This window comes from Lepisosteus oculatus, chromosome 2 (assembly GCF_040954835.1).
Source record: "Lepisosteus oculatus isolate fLepOcu1 chromosome 2, fLepOcu1.hap2, whole genome shotgun sequence".
Classification (NCBI taxonomy): Eukaryota; Metazoa; Chordata; class Actinopteri; order Semionotiformes; family Lepisosteidae; genus Lepisosteus; species Lepisosteus oculatus.
Window position 1 is genome coordinate 75494469 of NC_090697.1, and position 21251 is coordinate 75515719.

Below are 21251 nucleotides of genomic sequence, written 5' to 3' on the forward strand. Positions count from 1 at the left end.
CATTGGTAAAATGTTTTCCAATTGGAAACAATAACTACTTTACAGTTTTAACAAAGAACAATCTACAATTCAGTCGGCCTTGTGAGATATATACCTCAGGTTTACAAAACCATTGGCTGGAAAAACATGTTTGTCAGGGATAAAACTGATTGGATCTAATGGATAAAGACTCAGATATGACACACTGGAGGATCATGGACAGTATCTCTTAACCTGAAATTTTGGAAATATGATTGTATTGCTTTGGAACACAAAATGGTACAGGGGACACCATTTGCTCATCAATTAAATATTTGTCAGCAGAACATGTTTCATGACAAGATAACCTACTGACAGGAGACTCGCAACAGAGTTTTTCTGGCAGGGGTCTAATCTCCAAACTGAGACCTACCTTACACTCTATGCAAAAAAAAAATATGCTGCCAACCTTCCTCACTCTCTCATGAAGCTTCGAAAAAGGAACAAACCGGAAGGGCTGTTGTTGGGTTTTTAAAAATAATGAAAATAAAACAAAAAAAAAAATCTATTGAACAATACATCTGTTAATTTATCAGGAAGCAATCTGCTTTTTCTTTTACTTTTGATGTCAACGTTGTTGGTTAAACAGCCCTACCCACAGAGAGAACAAGACACAACAGCTGCCTTTTGTATTATAATATATATTTTTTTCTTCTTGAAAAGTCGTCGTCTTCACTGCCGCTGTCTCCCTCCTCCTTTCGCACTTTCTGTTTCCTGGGTGAGTCAGTCAGCTCACTCTCTCGGTCACGGGCGTCCGGGACTCCACCGTCTCCTCCCGGCTGGGCCTGGGCACAGCAGATGTGGGCACAATGTCCTTCATCTCCCCTCCCTCCACCGCCCCGCCCCCCACCGTTACCCCGGCGGCCCGGTGTTTGCCTTTCGGCTCTGCCGTGACCGCGGCGGCCTGAGTCTTGGTGACGGTCTCCCTGCCAGGACAGCTGTCAGCCCTGACGGTCACCTCGCGCCGGGGGGCTGCTTGCTGCTGCTGCTTCTCGTCGTGACACGGCTTAGGGGTGCTCAAGTCCTGGGGCTCATTGTCCTGTGGCCCTGGTCCCCCCCCAAGCGCGGCTCTGCCCTGGGATTGGTGGTGGTGTGCATGGGTTGCGGAGGGTGGAGGTGGCTGGGGCGAGGAAGAGTGTTGGTGGTGGTGGTGGTGATGGTGGTGATGATGATGGTGCTTGTGCGGCTGCCTCTCCTTCTTCTTGTGGCTCTTAGGGGGGCTGCTGCTGCCGCTGCCACTGCTCCCGGTGCCCCCCTCTTTGTGCTTCCTCCCTGGGCTCTTTGGCAGCTTCTGTCCCTTCTCTACTTCCTCCACCACTGCCCCCCCCACCTCAGCCCCCGCCCCCGCCCCGGCCGCTGCCCCAGCCGCGGTCGCGGTCGCGGTGGCGGTCACGGTCCCGACGGCTGCAGCCAGAGGAGGGGCCTCCAGCTCTTCCACGGTCTCGCGCGTCTTGCGTTTCTTGATGGGCAGTGCCGTCTCCTGCACCGGCTTGCTGGAAGACTCCTTCAGGGCCTTCTTCTTGGCCTCGGCGGTCTGGATGGCGGCGGCAGGATTGGGAGCACTGGCCCCTGGGCTCCCTGCGGCCCCTGCGGCTGCCATCGGCTTGCGGCCCCGCTTCTTGGGCACCGTCTGCGAACTCTGATCCGACTTTCTCTTGCGACCAGGGCGCTTTTTTGCAACTGCTGCCTGCCCTGAGGGACCCCCGGCCTCGGCTTTCGGGGTGATAAAGGGCATCTTAACCAGCAGCTTGCCGGGGCTTTTCTCCACAACCCGCTTCACCGCCACTCCTTCTGAGGCCAGGCGCATCTTGCCACTGCCTTTGGGCCGCCCCCTGCCCCTTCCTGAGGCCTTCACCACCTTGGGCTTCTTGGGGGGCTTCTTCTCTCTCCGCGAGGGGCTACCCCGGCCCGTGACGGTGAAGTCAAAGTCATTGGGGTCAGTGGTGGTGTCTCCTACCTTTTGGAAGTATGCGATCAGCTCCACTTTTGAGCGGAAGGCTTTCCCCTCTGGGCTGAAAAATAAATTTTATTTTATTATTTGGATAAAAATCAACAAAACCCCTTCCACATCCTGACTTTCCAAAACCATGATGGTTTTGAACCAAAATACAGCTGTCACCTTTTCATCAAAGGGCTTTGTGAAGACGAAAAGTCAGAGTTGTCTAAGAGGTGAGATAAAGCAGCCGGACATCAAAGACACAGACGCCTCAGTTCAAGAGATATTGCAACTGTCTGCTCAACTGTACTAAAAAAGTCAGAATAATGTCCCCCCCCCATTTCAAACACCTTACCTTGTTTACCAAATTAAATTGACAATTTTCGAATCACACTTTTATGCAATATTGTAAAGTCATCCTTCCCCCTATACTGGTCTTGGAATATGGCAACCTTCATGATATTTTAAGGTTTTGGCGTATTAAGATAATCTGAAAAAATAAACTGTCAAGGGAAAAAAATATAAACTACAGGTCATTCTATTCATCATTGTGCTTTCATGAAGAGCTCAAATATTTTGACATCAATTATGATGTTAATTGCAATAATATTAAGAAGTTAAAAATCAGGACCTGATTTTTTTTTAAAAAGCTCTTGGAATGACTGTCACTTTGTCACCAGTTTCTCCCTGTGGGGGTGCCTTAGTGTCTTAGAGGGGGTTCAGTAGAATAGCAGAAAGCTAAGAATAGTTCTAATATGGGGCACACAGCTGCAATACAGCTGCATGGTGTCACACTGCCCCACATTCCCTGCTAAGATCAAAACCAGGAACTGGAGTCACTTGAGGAATGAAATCCTTCCTCCTCTACAGCCCAGTCGGCCACCCCTCTACCTCAGCGGGCACAATTCTCCCTGCCTCTCTCCATCAATTCCTTACACAGTACCCTGCGCACTGCTTGTACTTTGAGGGCTGACATCATTATCAGTGAATTAGCCTGTTAATAAAAGTGATTTAGGAACCCATAAATGGAGGGATGTTGATGGAGGTTTAACAGGACCTTGTCACACAGGTCATCTGTCACTCTTGCTGCCTCAGACACCAGGCTCTTCATGTGGAATAGTCCCCCCCTTGGTCGACATAAATACAGACATCATCTACTGTAAATCCAGACAGCGCTTCAAGGACACAGCCCGATTCTTTTTCAATTTCTCATGTATTTAGGACCCAGAAACCTAAGACGGGATTTATCAAAATGTCTGCAGCTCAGGTACAGGAAGAATAATGTGTATTTCACGGAGTGGCACCACTCAGTACATTGGTTTTGATGGGATTTTTCAAGATGGGAGCGACTGTTGCAGAACCCCATTAATATCACAGTGTTTCCACCCTCAATGTTAGATTCTCCATGTTGCAGAACTTCCACAACTCCATAGAATAGATCCTGTGCTGAGCCACACAGCTCAAAGATATAGAGTTACTGTAATAAGAGTAATAAAGGCATGATTTGTACATGTACTAGTCAGCTAGGTAACTTATATGTTATGTTGACTTTCTTTTTAAAATACAAGAGCAAACACTGTACAATAAACTGAATATCCATACTTAGATGTTTTTTTCTTTTTAAACAAGAGATAACTCTTTTAGAGTTAGTACCAGCTCTTAAAGACAAAAATAGCCTTTGGATATTAAAATAAGTCATCTTATTTGAGGATATACTGTGAATTTCAGGCTTGGCAATGGTACATTATAAATAGTCAAGGTGATTAGCTGATACTTTGGGATTTATGCTTACTTCCTCAGCTTTAAGTTGACTGGACAATGTGTAAGCTGTCCTTAATTGGAAACATTTTCACAGCAATGAAAAATTAGCATTATCTTGCATCTTCGTAACATTCAAAATGTCCCCTTCACAGAATATGCAAGTTCCATTTCATAATACATAAAATATATTAGTTGCAGAATATTTTCAACAGTATTGAAGGATTCGCATCTCTTAAAAGCACTTCTGTGTGCATTCAGTACGTTAAATTATATGGAGAAGAGTAAGGAAGCACGTTGGATCAAGGGTTGCAAATTACATTTTAAAATTCTGTAAATATTTCAATAATTTTGATGAGTGTCATCATTTTACCAGTAAATGATCTCTGGTGACAATTTCATTTTACAAAAGCTGTACTGTTCTTATGTATAAATGTTTTGGGAATCTTCCCTCTTAAAAGCTAATTCTGCTTCTATAAAGCAGTATTGCATTGCTGTTTCAAATCGTGGGTAGGTAGACAGGTGCACATTTGTGACACATATTCCCACTGTTACACATACTGTATTACTAACTTGTACATTAGTGGATAATATCATTTTCTTCATACAGTGCTTAAAATAAATGAACGGATCAGTTAAAATGTTTTGCTTTTCAAACCTGCATAGCTTAAATGTTTTTGGCAATTTGTACTAATTTTCTTCAAAGTATATTGTGAAATTAAAAAAGGAATATATTTGCTCAAACAAGTGTATATTTGTTTTTAACAGAAAATATTTGTTGAAATTACAAATTGACACTGTGCTGTCAGAAATAAAATATATCTGACTGCTGTTTGTGCTGAACAGCAGACAAACCTCAATGCTCGCAATGGATGTCTGTCCTGTGGAATATAAATAATGCCATTATTACTGCCGGCTAAATTCAATAAGCTACTTTATCACTAGGACAGGGTTGTTGAGGCCATCGTTCGAAAAAACAGCCTTGTTCCAATGGTGTTCCACACCAGCAGATGTATTACACCTTTATTTACACTGCTGGAAAGCTCTGCCATCAATGTAATGTGTTAAAGTCTTTACAACCTAGGTAGCTGTTGTCAGCCTGGACAAGCCCTGTCAGGTTGTAAAAAACACTGCTCTGGAACTGATACACAAGTTCCCGATTCAGAAAGGAAACCGCATACGAATGTGTGATCTTTTCCAGATTTTTAGCACAATCTGACAGCATGTCAACACTGCTTAGACTTCTAATAATGACTCTTTTTTAGTTCAGGTATGGAGTAGAGGGAATCAGCTCCTCAGAATGTTTGTAAACAATGAAATATTCAGCATTTCAAAAACAATCACATGTAAGTCACACACAATACACAATTATGTTTTGTATATAATATTTTTAAAAAGGGCCACGTTCTTTATTCATTTTGACAACTGTACTTCAGAACGTGCTAAAAGTTTATAACTTTATAACATTACAATTTTCACTACGTTGAGATTCCTATAAAAATAACTTCTACTTCAAAAGATATACAGAAAGCTTATAAATCTTACATGATGTGCAAAACTCCTCACCAAAAAATAAATAGCCTTTCAGCTTAAGAGTCACATTAAGGCATCTGCCTAATACTTGTCAATGAAAAACGTTCAATGAACATTCTTCCAAAAAGCAGTATTCCAAAGGGGAATCCCCTCTATAATAGGCTCAAGAACATTGCAATTTTCTGGTCTTTTCTTCAAACTGATATGCTCTTACAGCCAAGGTATCAGAGTGCTCTATGCTCATAGGCCACACTAAATTCTAAACACCATGTTTCTTGTCCCCCCCCACCCCATGTGTGAATTTTCCATAACAGACTAGCAATGTCAAATCACAGACCAAACAGGAAAATTAAAATTACACAGATTAATCTGACCCACAAAATCAGGAGAACACTTCACTTTCTCACAGAGATTGTTTTCCTAAGCTTCTCCAAAAGGTTACATATCCTGCCTCAAATACATGTCAAACTTATGATATACCTTAGCTCCTGTTTGCAAGGCTGTTACAAAACAATAAATTTGAGCCATTCACAGAACACCCCCCCCTTCTGGTAATTAAACTGCATAACTACCTGGGGGGGGGGGGGGGGGGAATCTGCCTGGCACGAACAATAGGACTTGATGAGAAGCTCTTCAGGAAAAACTATTTCTAAATAGACCCACCTATTCTGCACTGCCATCTCTTTTTGCCTGTTTTGAGGGATATTCAACATTGCTCTGTTCAGGCCAGTTAGAGAGATATCCTGCAGCCCACCTACTTCGCAGACTAAGTGGGGTCAATAAAGTGTGACACGCAGGCGGTGCGTAATACAACTTCTGGACCCTGGTGTTGGTTTTTCAGGGCGGAAGCGAGAGTCAGAACTGTGACTTTGTGTCACTGCTTCACATAAGGCACCTGTCAGAAAGGTATTAATTAAAACAAATGACCATTCCCCACAAGTGTCAACGTGTAGAGTATAGAGCACAGAAACTGACATGTAAAGAGACAAAAAAAGTGAAAACACCCACTGATATCACTCACAAACATCGTTGGAAGGATACGCTTAGAAACTAAACAGCTTCTGCTTTCCTGTGATTGTTCACCTGGTCTTAACGTTCAAGAAATGGAACACAAGACATAAACACCAGGTGTGGCTCCCAGACGTGAGAGTGAGACACTGGAAAGACATGGCACTGGGGTTTTCCTTTTGCCAGTTATGCAACTGAAAGCATCACGTTCAGACTGCAATACATCATAAGTAAATTTAACAGATTACATCATTTTCAATATTTTTTACATTCGTTACCGTCTTCGCAAAACCATATTTATCATTAACACTAAATGAAAACCAAAACAGGAATAACAAAAACTATTTTCTTATCTACATAGTCAAATTAAAGTCTGAAGCAAAACGGACTTTAATTGACTTTTGAATCTGAAAAGGAAACCGAATTCAAACTTTTTATTCATTTTCTTTAAGATGATCTATGGAATATCACACAGAAATGGAAAAAGATACATTTAAACACTAGCTGAGCCTTCTTTGGAAAACAAAGTTCCTGTTCTCACCAAATGCTTTTAGTTGTGGTTTCGAAACACAAGTACCGTACATAAATACTCTGGACCTTGGACAGCTATGCCTGTTTTATGTGGAGATGATTTGCCATAAGGACTTGCAGCCACGGTCAATTCAGACCAAACACATCAATAACATGGGATAGTTAAAATTCCCGTTTTCCATTCCAATTCCTTTCTTCAAACTTAGTCCCAATTCCAATTCCGTGAAAATTAATCAAATTAAAAATATAAAAAAGGAACGGGGATTGGAACTTGGCGTGAAAGAGGGCATGTGAACTGAGAAACTGACCCTCGCCAGGCGATTCACTCTTTCAGCCAAGCAGGAAGAGCTGACAGAACCCCTGGGCTCTCCGTGACCAGGCCCAGGCCCGTGCAGGTATCTCGGAGGACGCTTACTCACTTGATCAGGTAGACGTCGTATTTGCCCGCGGAGCGCCCAGACTTGCGCTGCTTGAGCTTGCGAGTCCAGCCCTGCGGTAGCGAGGGGTCGTCATAGAGGGGGCCGCGGTCACGAATGATGGAGCGCCGCTGTTTGGGGGAGGCGGAGGACTCTGGAGCAGCCCCCGATACCGCCTCCGAAGGCTCGGCTTTCCCCGCCTCCGCAGGCTGCTGTCCCTGCGGCCCCGGGGCCGAGGGCAGGCCGGAGGCAGCCGCTTCCGCCCGTTCCTCATCCCTGCGCTCCTTCTTTACCTTCTTGGGCTTTGGCGCTTTATCCTTCTGGCCCTGCTGGTCCTGGTCTTCACTCTTCTCCTCACTGCAAGCAACACACAAGCCCCCACACTTTCAGACACGCAGGAACGACAACTCGCACGCAAAGCAACTGAGATCTGACGAGGAGCCGTGCCTCCCTCCCCCTTCCCACACTACGGTTCCAATATAAAGTACTTGGTACATTTGAACGTTCCCAGAATTAAATAAAAACTGCTGCTTCATACAACAGCTCTAATATTACAGCATCCATATCACATTCTACTTTTCGTCTTTGCAGCTGCTCTTGTGAAGGAACATCCTGGTTCAAAACAGATTTCCCTTTTTCAAAGTTTTGTTACACTTGCTTTTTTGAACAGACAATGAAACCAAAGATATGCTCAGTATTAAGTAGATGATACAATAGTGAACTAGTCTGACAAGAAAAGCCACAGTAAAAGAAACTGAATGTACACCTCATTGGAAAGTCCCTGTTACAACTTCCCAGTGTAACTGTAATCACCCTTGAAGGGACTGAAAGAAAAAAAAAAGGCTGGCGTATCCGGTAAACGCCACAGCAGGTTCCTACTTACACACAGCCAAGAGTCTGAGCATTTCGCCCCAGGCTGCACCATCTGTGAATCTGAACAGGTAAAAGCCCTGCCCAGGATGGGTTTGGGGAGTTTTAGCCTCATCTCACCAAGTTAGACAACAGCAATGCCTTACTTACAACTGTCCAGACATCTGCAGGATGATGGAGGGGAAGCACGAGACCATGCTTTTCTAAAATCAGATCGTAACCTCATCTGCTTCCTATACGGGTGGAAAAGAGGGACCAGGTCTCGGGACACCTTGGTTTTTCCCAGGTAAGTGCAGGAATGTAGAAGTGAAGCAATAACTAACGATTCCAAACTGGTGGATAAGCAAGGACCAATGTTGTACACTCAAAACAAAAAATATACGTGTAAAAGAAATGCAAACCGATTTTTCGTTTAATTGTATCCTCCCTCCTGGAGGACACGCCCTGAGTGACAAGGTCAGATGCAAGATCATCCAAATATTTCTCCTTCAGTGTTTACTACATGGCTTGCAAAACTTAAACAGTACTTGAAATTGACTGAAAAGGGGGGCTGTTCTCAGAAGGGGAGAAAACAGTGTTTTGCCACTGGGGGTGACTAATGAACTTCAATATTTCCAACAGTAGAATCTACATGTTGAGATGTTTCCCTGATAATGTGACAGATAAAACCTCCACTGCATGAGAAAGGCAATGTGCAGAGGACAAATTCTTCAACAGTAATTAGGATCCAACAGAATTTAAAACACCTGAAATAAAAGTAGGTGACGAACTCCTGAGGAGTGGCAGATTTAAAAGAAGAGCCTTTCTCTGGTTGAAGGAAACAATTCCATCTACGAACTCTTTGACAAGATCCCTGCTAGAGCGAAGCTCCGCTGTGCGCTCTCCCCCTGTACGGGATGGCAGGGCTCTGGAACAGACAGGCATACCGACTCGGGAGACCTCTCAGACAGCATGCTTTGACCTGCTGCTGATTAGCTTATCCACTCTATTCCCAGGGGAAATTCAGGATTCCGCAGGCACATCTTTCCAACTCATCATCCCAGCCCCTCCTCTAATTCAACATTCAATGCACATAAATGCTACACACAGTCTGTATAAGCTCTGTCTGCTGCTGATAACCCTTTTTGTGAAAAAAAAAACAGAATCCTGCTTTTAACAAAAAACAGGCCTAAACAAAGCCATCTAAGCTAATGATTTACCTTTTGATATACTGCATGAGGCCTAACCAGAAATCCTTCTGTTAGAAGAAATTTTAGAAATGCTGCAAAAGTCACTCTAAAAATAAAGAACGTGGCATAAGTAGTTCCTGAAAAATAAACTTGACCAAATATTTCTACAAAAGGCTGTTCTCATTAAACTGGCACAGGGCAAAAAAATTATATTCTGTGAAAATCAGTCTGCTGTGACTGTATATGCCACTTACTCTAAAAAAGTAGAGATAACCAAGCTCGCCCACTTACATTAAATAAACCATTGTAATAGACATTAAATGGGAATTTACAAAGCTTGATTTTTTTTTCCCCAACAGAGGAAATTTACAAAACATGCCATAACGCAAAAAGTGCCATTACAGAATATTTAAATTTTTTAAAACTTGGCAAAACTAATTTTGAAAGCCATGCTGTCAATATATACTGTACGTCATGCCTTGGCATTATAGGCATCCCAAATTACTCTGATCAATCCATTACTTCTGTCTGAAAATGTGCCACTACCACAACACACAAAGAAAATATAACTACATTAATGCTGAAAGCCAGGAACAGTCGACACATCATCAAAATCAAGTTCTCATATTCTTATTTTGTAGCCTTTATATAAAGCTTCAGCTGAAGGTTAAATAAAGAAAGGATACAAAGGTGAACTTTTTCGTTATTTCAATAATCGTCTAAAAACAGCCCTTTTCTACGCACTTTTAAATGTTCAATCCAGCTCCAAAAGGCAAACCGAACCATACATGACATCCAATTGTTAACACAAAAATAAAAAATTGGTTCGTCTCATATGTCCAAAATAACAGACAGGAAAATAAAGTATATGCTATATATAACTATTTTTGTTGTGCAAGGTAAAACTGACGTTTTATATAGTGCTTTCATCACAGTTCGATGCAGCTGGAAAAATGACATCACTGTACCTTTGGAGGACTAGCACCCAGAATGCATTATGCAAGGATGTGAAAAAAAATTAAATGGCATTCAATCTTTAATTACATAAAATTCACATTTCTTCAAACACGCTAGAAAATATTTGAAGGGTAAAAAAAACATTAAAAGCAATATCTGCATAATGCAAAAATTAATACAAAATTGATAACTTCCAATCGATAAAAAGAATATAAATTAAAAAAACACTGTACTGTTAAATATAAAAGCAAAAAAAGAATACATCTTTTCTTAATAATAGGCTGCCAGGATACTTATCTGCATATTACAGAGCCGTCAAAATTGCATGTTAATCTCGCAGTTTTTTATGCCCACTGTAGATAGTGACTGCATATCAATAAAACACTGTTAAATTTACAATGCTGAGTTCTGTTACAGTAATTAAAATTTAAGGCTTACGTATAGTTGTTCTGTCCCGTTTTTTGTGGTCATCAAAAATTAAGAACATATTTTTTCATTTATTTAAATGGCTAACATGGTCACACTTTGCCCATTTTCAGTGTCTCTAATGAATGTTGCAAAATTCTGTTTCCTTTTACATGAAAGACTTGCAGTCTCGTTTTACGACAATATTCTTTGTGTTCAAGAAGATTTCCATTTGGACATTTTATTATAAGTAATCTTAAACCCTTTCAAGCAATCTTAAGGCTTCAGCAAACTTTGTTAATTATTGTTAAATCGTGATTGATCCTAAAATTAGAGAAGCTTTGTATTTTATTATCATTACTTACAAATATAGGAGCTTGTAGAGCTATAGTTTGCATATGTCTAAGTTCAGATTTCACAAAACACTCTCAAATTGTTCGCAGCACATTTGGAAGTTTAGGTTTTTCAATCCTGCTCTCTTTAAAGTGTATTTGTCCACCAGGAGCATAAATACTTAATGGAACTAACTGGCTCAATCAGTCATGGCCTTAGATTAGCATGTGGACTGGGTGTGTATCCCTTTAACATTTTCTAGTGTTTCTGTTAGAAGAAATTTTTTATTTAATGTAATTTATTCATTTAATCCTGTTATCCTATTTTAAAACGTTTACATCCCTGCACAATGTTCATGGTGTTAAAAATGTCCGCTATTTGAAACGGTGGCTGTGGAACTGCTCTGGACACCCCAAGCTGTTGCACACTACTGCCCCTGCGTTAATGGGGCTCGGTGAGCTCAAGCTGGCTGGGGTCCTCCGGTTCACTGTGCAGCAGTGACTCCTGTGGGTCAGGAGTGCTGGCCGAGAGAGTTACCTCAACCCTCCACCTCATGCTTAACTCTGCTGATGGTGCTGTGGAGCTGCAGCGTGAAAGAAGCAAACGTAGACTTTGTGCACGCATCCTCCACAATGTGCACTGTCATTGTCTTTCTGTACAAAGGCTGCAGCAGAGAACCAAGCTGATTAACAACCGGCAAGTCCAAATGTGGGTGTAGAAAGGGAAAAATAAACTGTTCCAAATTGTTTTGAACAGGATCTTAATTCAGATGTGTATACTTACTGTACTGTAATGACAGCACTTTTAAATGTATTTATATGAACAGAAGCAAAAGGAGCTAAAGCAGAGGTAGAACGTGACCACATTTAAAAACAGAAAACTAGTAAACAGAAAAGGGGAAAAATAGGACAAATTAACTTTTTTTTTAAAAAACATGAAAATTGTTCTCAGCAAAATACGTCCAGATGGAAAAACTAAAGTGTATTAAAATGTAAGCAGAACAGAACGCAAGAAAACCGAATTATAAAACCTGTCAGGGTTTAGCAGAGTAAGAGTTAATATGTATTATCTGAATGTAATCTGATTACACCAGCCCTTTATTATTTTGACTCAATGTTCTAACTCATCCTACAGTATATCCATACAGAAATGACTTAAAAATACAAGATACATCAATATTAATTCTACAATATAATATAATAATAAATAATAACAATATAATAAGCTACTGCACTTAAACATCACTACTTGGAAGGAGAATATTGTATTGATTAATTAATATTTTAAAAAGTGCTATTGCATTCCAAAATAAAGTTAATTACAAGCAAGTTTAACAGTTATTCAGAATTTCAAGACTGCGAATTGGAAACAGAGAAAAAAAGAAAAATACAAATTTAAAAATGAAAGCAAATTTCTTCTCCTTTCTGGCCCAATTTGCACTTGGCCTATTTTACCCAAAGCAAACTGCATTAAAAATGGCAACTTACTACAGGTAGATAAAATTCTGTATTGATACATTTTTGTTAAAGATAGTTTTAAGTACAATAAAGACTGAAAGCAAGCTGTTTTATTATTTCATCCAACCTTGATGTTCTCAGAACAGTTGCAGAGACAACACTATCTGCAGCTGCAGAATGCTGGTCTGTTCTTTCTGTCTGAAAGTCTGTGTGAGGTCGTCTTCATAGGCATCAATAGTGAGACTGTGCATGAATAATCCTTTTCAATTGATCTTCACGCACATCTTCGGCTTATTTTACATTCTTTGATGTTTTCATTCATCCCCACATTAACTAAATCTTGCCCCAAAATAGAAGAAAACTGAATAAATAAATGTAAGAAAACATCCAGTAAAACATTTCTGTTCACACATTTTCCCATAATAAGATTAATAAGAAAAAAAGGCCAAGCTAGCAAATTTTACCTTAAAAAAGATTAAAATTGCTCTTCTATGTTAAAAAAAATGAGTATACAAATAAAATCAGTTTCAATTTATTGTTTTTTTTAATCCAAAAAATATCAAACAAAGTTCCAGCACCTAACTATTAAAGCACCGAAATTGTGCACGTCTCTTTGCAAAATAAAAAACCAACATCAGTGCCAAACCTAAATTAACAAAAACGTTATACATAACAACCCTCAGTTTAACTGAGAAATAGGGTAAAAGGGGTGTCTGTAATTGCTGAATGTCCTTTTAATCACAAATTACATTTTTTCAGCCCAAAAATGCACTATTATATGAGAAAAAATACATATATGCCTTCGCTTACTTTAAACAACCAAATTACATTTGTTTCATTTTAGTGTACATTACTGTAATTGTTTATTGTAAATGCATAAAATGCTGTGCCACATTACGCACACATTACACTCAAACCCTGATGGAGTCACTGTTCAGTAAAAGTACTTTAACAACATTTTACATTAAATGTAAACTTCAACTCACTTATACTATTATTTCTTCTATTTTGCCCTGTTTTAAGAATGAACCAAGCATGCTGTCCTCACCAGTTAATGCTAGACAAAGTCCTGCATGCTATTGAAGGGAAAGTCCGTTATTTACAATTTTACACACAAAATTCCCCTTTAGCAGATTTTGTCCATTAAATTTGAAGTCTTTTTTTAAAGCAAGAGTTCACTGTACTTGACAACCTTTAACTATATTTCACCTTAAGCCTACACTAGTGTGCTATATTTGCCCAGTGCCTCTCCTGGCCACTAAACATTTCACGGATCAGGTCTACCTTGCGACCAGAAGAGCTCTCGTCTATCTGATTGCTGAACTGAGATGCCCGTCTTGGTGTGACTTTGAGTGCTCCCACTGACACAGTAATGAAAACACGACTGAGGCAGATTTACTTGATCATACCGTAGCAACATGAAGAGTGTGACATCAGAACCTACACAGATTTAGGTTCCTCCTTTCAGTTGCAAAGCTTGGTTGTATCGTCTAGTCGCAAATGCTAGGTTTGAAAACAACCGAGTAAGATGATAAACCAAATAAATTTACTTATTTACTGCGCTACACGTGGAAAGCGCACATCTCAGCAAAGAGGATTGTATACACTTTATAGATGAAACAATCTTGCTTTTCTTATAATGTTAGGTGCTAATTATGTTTTCTAAATGTATTCTTAATTGACATCTCTAGTAGTGGTGGACAAAATCACGAACTAGAATTAATAAAAGAAATTGGTTTGAAGCTAAAGTAGCCATGAACTTGAATCAGGCAGAAATAACGTTTTTTAATCAAAATTCAGTAAAACAGTCCGAGTGAAATGGCACAGTGCTGATGCTTCTTATACAACATTTCTTCTTTAAAAAAAACATGAACAATTACTTGTTTCTGTCAACTTTGCTTTTACAATCCTGCTTTGTATTTGCTCCATTGACTCTTAAGACGTACAAAATGTAAAGTGAACACCTACATATGAGGTCATGTTTTCTTTTCTACGAGCCGATAAGAGGTAAAAACATTTTAGATCAAACTACAAATGGAGGCCTTGTTAAAAATAAATGTGAAAACCTATAAATATCTAAGTCTACGTAACTTCCCTTATTCCTATTTTGCTTTCAATTCTTTACAATGGTGACATTTTCTTCTTCGGGACAAACCCGATTATGTGTTTGCAATTAATTTGAAATTACAGCACTCTACCAAAATATGTGTCCACTTTTTAAAAGAATGCTTGGACATGAAAAAACACCCAATACAGATGTTTGACTACTTTGCTTTGGTAAAAATAACCATATACAATGGCCAGAAACACATAAGCAATTTTTATTCTGATTTCCAGTTGGAAAAAAATGACAACCAGATTACTTTTGCTAAATGTGCCAGACTTGTAGTGGGAAACTGACAACCACTTTAAGCAACACTGAGGTAGCAACTGTTTGAAGAAAGCATGCCAAGGAATATATAAGAAAGGTTCATGAGCTGCAGTTCAACTCTGTTTTTATTTCTTTTAATTGTTTGCACAATTATTGTTTTTAGTCATGGTCTTTATATTGGTGGTATATGTGTCCAATATTCCACAAACAGCATCTATATAGAGGAAGACAGATCTATCTCGTTTGCTCATGCATCCTCCTATTCAGTACAATCTGCAGATTTTAAAATAATGATAAGGCAAACACACAGAGACATGTAAAAAATTCACAACTTGACAACTGAATAAAAAGTAGTGGCCAATTCTAGAAACTTAGCTGTGGACTGAAAATCTGTTACTCAGTGACAGTAACAATTAATTCTTAATCTGCACTGCCGAAAGAAATTTGCTAAAACCATGCTCACGTACATCTCGTTAAATGAGTAAAGTCGATTTGTCGATGAGATCAGAGGGAAATTCATCACTGAAAACTCCTCCTCTGCTACCCAGATATTGAGGGCTATTTTAAAAGTTTGAAATGGCTTTATAAAATGCAGAAACAAAAAAGGTCACCAGGAATTGCAAAAGTAACAACATAAAAGGCATACGTGTAAAAGATTAGTAGAACCTTACTTAAGACTGAACTATAATACAACATTTTGTATTGCGAAATAATATCAGACTTTTAAGGCAAGGTTTTAAACAGTTCATATGACAGGCATTAAATTAAATAAAAACTTATCGAATACACCTAGACTTCAGGAAAAGATTATTAATTCTCTGTTGATTGAATAACTACAGAGAGGCTGATCTGCGCTAAGAAAAAATTGTAAGTCTCCAGTGGTCATTGTATGCATCTCAATGTTCTTGTGGAGAGTAACTCTGTACATGAAGAAATATTGACAAATACGTAAGTCTCAATTACTGTAGAATCTGATTGCTGATCAACTAAGAGAAGGCTCCCCTAGGCAGACAATAAGACCTTAAGCTTCCTTTTATAAGACCTTTGTAACACTGATATTCATTAAGGGTATGTTTACAGATAGATTAAATGATTTAACATATATATACACACCACATCCACAAATGTTAGTCCGCAACCCAAAAGGACAAACGCACTAAAAATGCACTACAAAAATATTCTGGAAAATCTTACTTAAAGTTGCGATATTTGGTGAAAATCGTTTTACTGGACTTTTCAATGTGTAATAGTTGAAATGGAGAGGTTAAACAGTGACGATAAACTATCGTTTTCTTTGTAACAGCTTCATAAAATTATCCAAAAAATTTATCTGAGAAATTGGAAACACTAGTTATTTGTAAATTGTGCTAAAAAACACAAAGCAAAATATGGACCATCTCAAACAAATTATACAACTGGAAAAACAAAAGCACTTCCATAAATGATTGTGGTAGGACTATTTAATCAGAATAACTTCTGGAGCATTCCAAGACCGTTGTGAAATAATTCGATATCTATACTCAATTCAACAGCATTTTCAAAACTCCACATAGATTCTGACATTTTCACAAAGATACATTCAATTTTATATCATATTGTCGGAGAATCAGAAGAAACCCAATTTTCCTTTAAGAAGTAATATATATCGTGCTCCAGAAGAGGGAGCAGTCCTTACAAATGCACCCGGACTCCTATTTCCAACATTTACATGATAAAACTTCAAGTTTTTAATTACGTAATCATCATTTAACAAAAAGCTTTTGTTTTAAGCATATAACCGGAATTTATATTAAAGTCATTTATGAGGCACGACTACAGCCCCCTCTAATTTAACCAGAAGAACAGTTTCGTCCCTTTTCAAGGCAGGAAAAACCCTGGAAATAAAGGCTAGCAGACAACACGGCTGGACTCACCACTTTTTGCATTCCAGGAAATAAAGCACGCACATAAGCAGCTAGAAATGAGTGGGTCTCGGGAAACTATCTGAAGCCAAGCAACTCCCCTGCACATCATGCACAAAAGCCAGTGGCGGAAAGTAGGAAATCCATCCCAAACTCTTTAAAAATGGAATGATTTCACATTCCAGCACGTGAAGGCAGACTTTCAACGGTAGACACTAAAAACACTACAGGTTATGAGCTATTTGATACTCCGATATGAAGGCCCTAGTTAAGGTCTGAAACCATATTACTGTGAAGGTCACACGCATTCACAGAAACTTCTCTCAAGCACTCTGTTAAGTTTTTCCAATAATATGAGCTATCTAGCCATTGGCTTTAACCACGGCATCCTGACAAGAGCTCTGCCTTTACATTTTGGAACTCATTCAAAGGATAAATTACTTTTTTCAGGATAGTTATTTCTACTGCAAGAAAATAAATGTGACTACACCTTGGATTTGCAGTAGCAGTATTATTGAAGCTATGTAAATACAGCACATTGTAAAAAACCTTGAAAGACAGACAGTAGAAACGTTCTTTGCAAACACAAAAAACTGTAAATACATGTCCTATGCTACGACTGCTTGTATGAATAATAGTGTCATTATATGTTGGGCCTTTGAGCTTACAGCACTGTGTATGTTCAGCAGCTGACATGTACTTCTGAACTCGTTCTTGAAAATCGATCCAAGATACTCATGCAAGTAAAAGTCAGGATGTGCAACATGTAAATTGAAAAGTGTGAATACAATCGTGCTTCCTTGTTGGTTTATAATTTAACTGCAACGCTTTTTAACTACGCTGGAACCCAGTTCACAATGACAAGCGAGCGTCGACTATTGATTAACAGAGAAATTGATTTTCTTCAGAAATCTAAAGAGCACATTAGGCCCAAGTATTAAAATACTGCAGACACTGAATAATTATTCACCAGGAAAACCAAGACAACTCATTCTTGAAAAAGTTATTTCAAATGCACATTCATCTGAAATACTTTTGGAACTGAAACGCTAGTCGGGGGATTCCGATGTAAACATTTTAGATTTTTACAATGTTTTACACAACAGTGGCAAGAAAACACAACAAATAAACGACGTGCGTCGCAACGTCTTATTCCTGTAAAATCAAAAACTAGTATATATTCATTTCCACTAAAATCTTGCTTCTAACACCAAAGGAGATCTAATGAAATATTTTAATAAATCATCTAGGGCTACTAAAGTAACTATCAAAATGTATTTTTGCATTACGAATACACACATTTGTGTGTATATACCTACGACACGGGCAAGAATATATGTTGAGCTTTAGTGTTGTACTGAGACCCAAATAGTTTCATTTTAAATTATGCATTTAGTAAAACAACCTAATATAATAAATACAAACGGCCAGCCGTGAAGTGGACAGTTTTTTGCGAATTTAAGCACAAAAATAGCCTTTTTTAATATTAGGAGCAGGGCTGTGAATTAAAAAAAGAACAATTCTTAGATATGAAATGAAAAAATAATATTTCACAAACACGTCTTTTTCCCCCACCCCTTACAAAACATTTCCCAAAAATATGACCGTCTTTCTACACAATGACGCACTTTGAAGACGGCTGTGTGCGGCGCCACTCGAGCTGAAATGCTAAGTACACCGGTGTATTTATCCCGCATCCTGACAATAAAACCTCTCACATCCGCGTTTCTTAGCAATAATCAGCAAAACCACACTTCGATATGTCGCATAAAATTATTCCCTAGACGTTTCGAGTTGAAATTTCTCAGTTTAAAAACAAGGGCATTTGTGTGTTTTTTTTTTTTGGTCGTGGCAAAATGTTAAATCACACACTGCACAGTTCAGACAGATGGATCGTTCCAAGCCCATCTAAGCCCCTCCAAGGACAGAAACTGCCGTTTCATTTTTCTGGTTAAAACACAAAAATACGCGTGGATTTGTATCGCACACAGCACGGATTTGAAACGGAAATGCTAATAGCAGAAAGATGTTAACCTCCAGTGTTTTTTCCCCTAGCATAACAAATGACGCAACAAGCCTGTTCAGTGTATTTGAGAAGCTAGAGGTGTCTTTTTCCAATTCTAAGAAACACAGCTTGTTAAAACAAAACTTTCAGTGCCGACAACTGTAACAATAGATTCGTCTAAATGTTTAAAATATATCTAATCTGTGCTGTACGTAATAATCGACTCGTGTGCACCAGTCTGGTCTTTTTCAAGGGAGGAAAAAAACACACTCCATACACATAAACGAACACACGTTCAGGAATCAAAATACACTTTCATTTTTCTTGCCTATAAAACGGTCAACATCGACACAAACACCACCCAGCTGCATGTTAAAAAATACCAATCTTGACTCATATTTAATCGCGTGTCATTTTCAAATCCAAAAAGTTCATTATTTATACGCATTGTGTGAGGGTGCCGAATCACACAGGACTTTCTGATACGCAGAGAAAAGCTGCCCAGTAGCTCACCCATACCCTTTATTCAAAGTGTTACCAGCACGGAAAGGAAAATCAAAACACGGTCCTTCCCGTGTACTTCTTTTCAGAGCCAAACAGACAGAAAGCTGTGTTTTAAATTCTACTTACAAAGGGGGTGGGGATGCAGTTAGGAAAATAATGCATTAAGTAGAAATCTACACCAATAAAGCAAAATAATATTCGTAACAATGCAGGACTGAGTTCACAGACACATAAAAAATAACCACATATAAACACACACACCTCTTCCCTGTACTAATCGCGCAAATACTGATTTTCTCACCCCACTGAGATGAAAAAGCGGGTGAAAATACTCCCCTTTAATGGGGTATTTACCCCGCCTTCCGTGAGCAAAGAAGATATGCAATTCTTTAAAACAGAGAATTGTATAGTGCACATTGTACGACTCCACTGCTTTCTCGTTTATCTAAAAAGACACAGGGAGAAATATTTTTAATTCACACTTACAGTCTCTCCTCTCCGCTCTCTGCGGCGGCCATTTTTTATATTTAAATAAATAAATAAAAAAATTCACTACACATCTTTTGGAAGCCCCCCCCTCCCCACATCACCCTCCCATCGGTGAGTGTAGCTCTCGCGAGATTACACCATCTAGCCCATAGGAAACTACAGGCTGGGGCCCGGAGTTCCCGCGAGAACTCTATGGCAACTGCGAAGTCAAAAATCTCTCGCTGAAAAGGATCCCCGGAGTAGCCCGCCCCCAACGACCAAGTCCTGCCGTTGATTGGCTACGAGAAACGACACTCATCTACGGTGAATGTCATTGGCTTGCCAGAAAATCACTCAATTGCCTTATCTAGGCGCTGATAGGTTAAAAAAAATGCCAGTCAGCTCCGATTGGTCGAAGAAACGGATCCGTCCAAACATCAGCGGTGTCTGGAGCGCAGCTTCTTCGTTTGAAAGTCCACTAAAACCCGAACTGATTGGCTTTTACTCAGCTCAGTCGTTGGTTCATTATTCCCGAGTTTTTGAATGAGTACTCATGGTCTATCGGAAAAGGTAGCAGGTTTATTATTTTGTTTCCTTGTACGATTTAAAATTACAACCGCGGGAAAACTTTATACACCTAGAGTGAACAATGTCGCTCCATATTTCAGCGGTGAATCTAAAAGCTAATTGTAAAACTTGAGAAATGGCGCAAACTAAGTTTTAAAGAAATCCTCAACAGGAAACCCTAACATGTATTCACATTCTTCTGTTTATACATAGGAGGTAAAGGAGTTGAATTATTCACAGGATACTCCCTTTTTGAAATCATGTGAAACTGTTTCAGCTTAGGGAGATGGTGTTAAATGCTTTCTGAGTAACGCAGATAAACGGTTTTGAAGACATCCGTTCATTAGACTTATACTGAACATGTACAGAACAATGACAACGTTATTGTGAACGGCGACGCATTTTTGCCAATAAAAATGTGTATCCCGACACCGGAGCGCATTCATCTCCTAAACGACCCAGGCGGTACGGACTGCTTACAGCCAAACTGAAACTGAATAGCTAGCAAAGCTAAGAAAGCGGAAAAAAACGTATTGCTGTACAAAAGTGATTACCGAGCATCTTTAAGTGCGAAACGGAGATTCAGAATTGTATGTCTTTGTGGGGGTTTTCCCCCCGATTTTAAAGGAATTTACAGCGATAAACTGAAGCTCGCCCGTGAACAGTTGAGTCTCCGCGTTAAAAGAGTTGAGTGTTTCGCCTACCGCAGTGATACCTGGCAGGTTTCAAACCTCGAAAATAACTTTTTTTTTTGGGGGGGGGATTTTTTATTCGCTGAAAATACGAACGTGGGAAAACTCCGGCCAATTCCTCCTTTCGAAAAGTATACCAAAGCGCCCAGGAAAAAAATAAAAAATACGACGGATAAACTTACCCTTTCACTCCCACCTCGAGGTGAACGAGGCGTATTGGACCGGTACCCGAGGCAAGGCTCATTGTCGCGGCGGCGGGGGGCGTGGGACGATTAAAAGGAAAATTAAAACGAGGTGTGTGTTTTTTCTCTCTCGAAACTACCGGCGGCAGGTCGGCGGAGTGGCCGTTAGC

At 39.5% G+C, this 21251-nt stretch overlaps 1 protein-coding gene across 2 annotated transcripts; it reads right to left on the minus strand.

Moving 5' to 3' along the window:
* Window positions 1–542: 542 nt before the first annotated feature.
* mecp2 (methyl CpG binding protein 2) lies at window positions 543–21165 on the minus strand. Of its 2 annotated transcripts, none has more exons than XM_015368177.2 (3): window positions 21082–21165; window positions 7204–7557; window positions 543–2030 (listed from the first exon to the last, which is right to left on the minus strand). In XM_015368177.2, the coding sequence occupies exons 1-3, from the start codon at window positions 21141–21143 to the stop codon at window positions 746–748; spliced, it is 1701 nt and encodes a 566-aa protein (XP_015223663.2). In that variant the 5' UTR covers window positions 21144–21165; the 3' UTR covers window positions 543–745. The 2 variants fall into 2 exon arrangements, with proteins under 2 accessions (XP_015223663.2, XP_015223729.1); XM_015368243.2 differs by lacking the exon at window positions 21082–21165 and adding an exon at window positions 19659–19690.
* Between the last annotated feature and the right edge of the window lie 86 nt (window positions 21166–21251).

Coding starts and splice junctions, on each gene's coding strand:
- mecp2 (XM_015368177.2), bottom strand. CDS start 21,143: ATGAGCCTTGCCTCGGGTACCGGTCCAATACGCCTCGTTCACCTCGAG. Junction 7,558..21,081: donor CTCGAGGTGGGAGTGAAAGG/GTAAGTTTATCC, acceptor TGTTGCTTGCAG/TGAGGAGAAGAGTGAAGACC. Junction 2,031..7,203: donor TACGACGTCTACCTGATCAA/GTGAGTAAGCGT, acceptor TTTATTTTTCAG/CCCAGAGGGGAAAGCCTTCC.